Raw genomic sequence first — 6,000 nt, 5'->3', positions numbered from 1 at the left:
AGGGTTTCACCATGTTGACCAGGATGGCCTCAATCTCTTGACCTCGTGATCCACCCACCTCGGCCTCCCAAAGTGCTGGGATTACAGACATGAGCCACCATGCTCTGCCTGATTCATTGATTTTTTTTAAAGGGTTTTTTGTGTCTCTGTCTCCTTCAGTTCTGCTCTGATCTTAGGTATTTCTCGCCTCCTGCTAGCCTTTGAATTTTTTTGTTCTTGTTTCTCTAGTTCTTTTAATTGTGATTTTAGGGTGTTGATTTTAGAACTTTCCCACTTTCTCCTGTGGGCATGTAGTGCTACAAATTTACATCTAAACACTTATTTTGCTGTGTCTCCAAAATTCTGGTACATTGTGTCTTTGTTCTCATTGGTTTTAAAGAATTTATTTCTGCCTTAATCTTTAAATTTACCCAGTAGTAATTCAGGAGCAGGTCATTAGTTTCCATTCAGTAGTTGTGTGGTTTTGAGTGAGTTTCTTAATCCTGAGTTTTACTTTGGTTTTACTGTGGTCTGAGAGACTGTTTGTTATGATTTTCATTTTTTTGCATTGGCTGAGGAGTGTTTTACTTTCAGTTATGTTGTCAACTTTAGAATAAGTGCTATGTGGTGCTGAGAATAATTTATATTCTGTTGATTTGAGGTGAAGAGTTCTGTAGATGTCTATTTGGTCCACTTGATCTGGAGCTGAGTTCCAGTCCTGAATATCCTTGTGAATTTTCTGTCTCATTGATCTGTCTCATATTGACAGTGAAATGTTAAAGTATCCCACTATTATTGTGTGGGAATCTAAGTCTCTTTGTAGTTCTCTAAAAACCTGCTCTATGAATCAGGGTGCTCCTTTATTGGATGTATATATATTTATGATAGTTAGCTCTTATTTCATTGATCCCTATATATCAATATGTAATGCCCTTCTTTGTCTTTTTTGATCTTTGTTGGTTTAAAGTCTGTTTTATCAGACACTAGGATTACAACCCCTATTTTTTTCTTTCTATTTACTTGGTAAATATTCCTCCATCCCTTTATTATGAGCCTATGTGTCTTTGCACATGTGATGGGTCTCTTAAATACAGCACACTGATGGGTCTTGACCGTTTATCCAATTTGCCGGTCTGTGTCTTTTAATTGGGGCATTTAGCCCATTTACATTTAAGGTTAATATTGTTATGTGTAAATTTGATCCTGTCATCATGATCATAGCTGGTTATTTTGTACATTAGTTGATTCAGGTGCTCTGCCTCATGGAATGGGAGTTTAATCTATAAGTTCCTGACTGGAGTTGCTGCCTTTCTTTCAGGGATGAGCCCAGTGAGGAGGAATCTAGAGAGGCAGTCTGGCTACAGTGGCTTTGCTGCTTCGCAGTGGGTTCTACCCAGTTTGAACTACCCAGTGGCTTTCTTTACACTGCAAGGGGAAAACCACCTACTCAAGCCTCAGTAATGGTGGGTGCCCCTTTCCCCTCCAAGCTTGAGTGTCTTAGGTCACTTCAGACTGCTGTGCTGGCAGTGAGAATTTCAAGCCAGTGGATCTCAGCTTGCTGGGTTCCATGGGGATGGAACTTGCTGAGCTATACCACTTGGCTCCCTGACTTTGTCAATGGTTCTGTCTTACTGGGGTTTCAGGTGCCACTGGGGTACAGAAAAAAAAACTCCTGTAGCTACCTCAGTGTCCGTCCAAATAGCCACCCAGTTTTGTGCTTGAAACCCAGTGACCTGGTGGTGTAGGCACCTGAAGGAATCTCCTGGTCTGTGGGTTGCCAAAACCATGAGAAAAGCATAGTATCTGGGCTGGATAGCATCTTCCCTCATGGCTTCCCTTGGCTACAGGAGAAAGTTTCCCCACCCCTTGTGCTTTTCATGTGAGGCAGCACCCCTACCTGCTTCTGCTCACCTTCCGTTGGCTATACCCACTGTCTAATGAGTCCCAATGGGAAAAACTGGGCACTTCAGCTGGAAATGTCAAAATCACCCAGCTTCTTCATTGGTTGCTCTGGGAGCTGCAGACCGGAGCTTTTTGCATCAATTATATTTCGAAGCATTCTAAGATTATTGATTTTCAAGTCTTTGTCAGGCATTTATGTACATTTAATCTAGTGTATGGGATTTTTTGTTGTTATTATCCTATGTTTTTCTTGTTAAATTCATATTTAAATCCACAATTGTTACATATTTGGAGTAGAGGGAATTGCATCAATGTATTAATTCACGGTGCTATCTCATCTGATTGCTTTCTGACTGCATTTCTTCTTCTCCATGCCTCCTTCTCCTTTTTCTCTCTTTCCTTTGCTTACCTGTTTCTAGCTCCTTATTCTTGAATAGAAAATAATATCTTATCATTGTTCTTCTAGACTCCCACTTTGTTGTGAGATTGTTAATATTGAACATCCATTTATAGAACTAATGGGTGGCTTTGTTCAATTCTTGTTAATGAATCTCTGTGAACTCTTGTCAGTATAATCATGTCTCTTGTAATAAACTATAAAAACAAGAAGGTTGTTAATAATAACTCTCAATAAGACAGCTCTCATCTTCCATTTTGCATGGACTAAATTCCTGGTTTGTCTTTGATGTCATTACTATAAAGAACCAAAACTTTACCATCACTGCCCTAAAGTCAGTAGGCTATGGCTTCAGCCCTACTCACAGGTTTTTGTTTCTTTTAAGGTTCAGGTTTGTTAAGATGTTCAGCATAACTGTACATTTTTGCTCTTTTTTTTTAGTTTAAACACATGTTTGCTATATGTTTAGAGCAAAAGGAATTTTATCAATGTATATATTATCGGTATGATCAGCTGATTATTTTTAACTGTCTTTTTCTCCTTTTTTTTTTTTTTTTTTTTTAGGACTTGTTTTACTTCCAGGAGGTGCACTTGGCCATCTTCTGGGAGGTGTCATTGTTTCCACATTACAAATGTCTTACAAAGCCCTTATGAGATTTATAATGGTTACGTCTGTGGTATCACTTATACTCCTTATGTTTATTGTTTCTGTACGCTGTAATCCAGTGCAGTTTGCTGGGATCAGTGAAGATTATGATGGGTAAATGTAATCTTGTACATTAGACTTTTACATAAAAATCTAACAGCATATTTCTCAGGCAATTAATAATTATCTATCCAGTAACACTGATATGTTCATACCATTATTGGAATTATTGAACATATAAAAGAAATATAAACTACAGTTTAGACATTCTTAGTAAGGCACAAATATTATAATGATATCTTTTGATATGACTGTTTATGCATTCATAAAGTAATAAATAAAAAGCACATTGAAGAGGTCAGAACCTAGAAATAAAGTTTTATATTTGAGTGCATAGCAACTAGGAGACAGTACTAGCCGTCTGAGCAAAGCCCAGTCTTACCTTGTGTTTCCGAATTGGTTTGTCTGCCTCTTATAGACATCAAAGAATGGAACTAAAGTTCACCTGAAGGTATGCATGGGTAATATCTCCTTAAATCTAAATATGCCAAAATCAAAGAACTGAGCAGAGCTTGATACTAAATGCTAAAGAAAAAAACTGGAATCGAAAACCAAAGGACTGAACAAGTAAAATAACAGTATCATTCTCAGCAAACTTACACAAGAGCAGAAAATCAAACACCGCATGTTCTCACTCATAGGCGGGTGTTGAACAATGAGAACACATGGACACAGGGAGGGGAGCACTACACACTGGGGTCAGTTGGGGGGAAATGGGGGAGGGACAGTGGGGGATGGGGAGTTGGGGAGAGATAGCATGGGGAGAAACACCAGTTATAGGTGAAGGGGAGGAAGGCAGTGAATCACACTGCCATGTGTGTACCTATGCAACAATCTTGCATGTTCTTCACATGTACACCAAAACCTAAAATGCAATAAAAAATAAAATTAAAATTAAAAAAAATAACAGTATAAGACTTCTATTTCCAGTAACAATAGATTAGTTTGTGGCAAACCCATGTTCCCACTGAGAGCAACTAGAAAAGCTGAATACCGTTTTAAAAGATTTGGTTAAAGGAATCAAAGAGTTATATAGGCAAGTGGGAATTTAAAGGCCAAAATCCTGGAAAAAGGCAGACCATGGAGAAGAGGGGCAATGTTTCACAGCTACTTTTCTCCTGAGGATATTTGCTGATTCTAGACAGTGGCAAGAAGCTGAGAATTTGGGCAAAAAGTTTGGGCAAAAGCATCTAGTTAGATTACAAGAATTTCAATAGACATCTGAGTCTAAAGGGAAAAAAATTAGGGCATAGAAATGCCATAGTATCAGAGGGAAGAGAGAGGTAAACAAATGATGCAACACTCTGCCAGATTTTCACTCAATACGTTTGCTGTATTATGAAGCTAGGAGGATAAAATCAAGCAGAAATTTCATGAAAATCAGGAAAGAACTCCAGCCATATTGTGATGCTCTATAGAAGCTAGAATATAGAATATGCTAGGTAAAATAACCCTGGTAAATCCTGGTTCTCAACATCTGTGTAAGGCTAAGACCTAGGAGCAGGGGCCTTTCTAAAGTACTATGGCCTGGCCAAGGGTTAATTTGATCTTTAACTGGGTTAGTCTGGCCAGCCAACATGCGGTGTCATAGAGAGAATATATGATCCAAAGCTATAAAATATAACTGATAAGTGAACTTCATATCAGTAGCAATAATTATCCAACAGAAACAGAAAATAGAGTAAATAAAAATTAACAAAAGTTTTTCAAATTTCATGTAAAAATAAACAGATGTCAAAAACTCAGCAAAACTTTGGTACAAGAAACATAAAAAAAATTATACCATAACACATCGTGATCAAATTATTCAAAATAAGTGATACAAAGAAAATCTTAAAATTAGCAAAGGCAGGAAAATGTGTATAAAGGTCCACAGATAAGAGTAATGGCACATTTGTATTCAAACAAATGCAAGTAAGAAGACAGTGGAGTAATATTTTTAAAGTCCTAAAAAAAATCACCTATAATTTTATATCAAGCCAGATTATCTGTCAAGAAAGGTAGGAGAAGTAATTTTAGACAAAAAAATGTAAGTAATTTTTTTTTTTTTTTTTGAGACAGAACTTCACTCTTGTCACCCAGGCTGGAGTGCTTGGCACAGTCTCGACTCACTGCAACTTCTGCCTTCCAGGTTCAAGCTATTCTCCACCTCTACCTCTTAGGAGCTGGAATTACGGCTGTGCACCACCATGCCCAGCTAACGTTTCTATTTTAGTAGAGATGAGGTTTCACCGTGTTGGCCAGGCTTGTCTTGAACTCCTTACCCACACTACCCAAAATGTTAAAGGAAGTCTTTCAGTCAGAAATTAAATGATACCAGATGTAAATATGAATCTGCATAAAGGAAAGAAGAACAATAAAAGTGTTAACTATTTGGATTAATATACATTGTAAAAATTATTCTTTAAGTCTTACTGAAAATAATTATTTAAAACAGAATAGCATGCAATATGGGTTTACGTGAAATGCTATCATAGCATATGTTGGTAGACTGTGTTAAGTTAAAAATGTACAATATAAGTCGTGAAGAAACCATAAAGTAACAAAGAGTCACAACAAATAAATTAACATAGGAGTTAAAATGAAATTATAAAAAAATAGATATTTAATCCTAAATTACGCAGAAAAAGAGGAAAAGGGAACAAAGAGAGATAAGACAAATGGGAAACACAAGAGGGTAGATTTAAACCTAACCATATTAGTAATTGCATTAAATGTACATCATTAAACATCTCAATTAAAAGGGAGATAATCTTTATTTTTGAAAAAAAAAAAAAGAAACCCCACCTATATATGTTGCATTTTATAAATGCATTTCAAATATAGATAGTAGTATATTAAGCAGAAAAGAATGAAAGAAGATACATCTTGTTAACAATAACCAAAAGAAACCTGGAGTATAATACCAGATCAAGTCATTTAGAGGGCAAAGAATATTAGCAGAAATAAAGATCATTATATAATGATAAAAGGACCCATTCATCAAGAATACATAACAATCCTAAATATATATGAA

General features: G+C 36.4%; 1 protein-coding gene across 1 annotated transcript in view; it reads left to right on the top strand.

Annotated features, from left to right (window-relative positions):
* Nucleotides 1-6,000, top strand: part of SLCO6A1 (solute carrier organic anion transporter family member 6A1) — a 124,073-nt gene that overhangs the window by 70,327 nt on the left and 47,746 nt on the right. Inside the window, exon 9 of the mRNA XM_017509158.2 lies at nt 2,843-3,038. Within this exon, the coding sequence (XP_017364647.1) occupies nt 2,843-3,038 (196 nt within the window). The remainder of the gene's footprint in view (nt 1-2,842; nt 3,039-6,000) is intronic.

The sequence above is a fragment of the Cebus imitator genome, unplaced genomic scaffold (genome assembly GCF_001604975.1).
Source record: "Cebus imitator isolate Cc_AM_T3 unplaced genomic scaffold, Cebus_imitator-1.0 Scaffold408, whole genome shotgun sequence".
Lineage (NCBI taxonomy): Eukaryota > Metazoa > Chordata > Mammalia > Primates > Cebidae > Cebus > Cebus imitator.
Note: the sequence above shows the minus strand (reverse complement) of the source record. Positions and strands in the feature narration are given on the sequence as shown.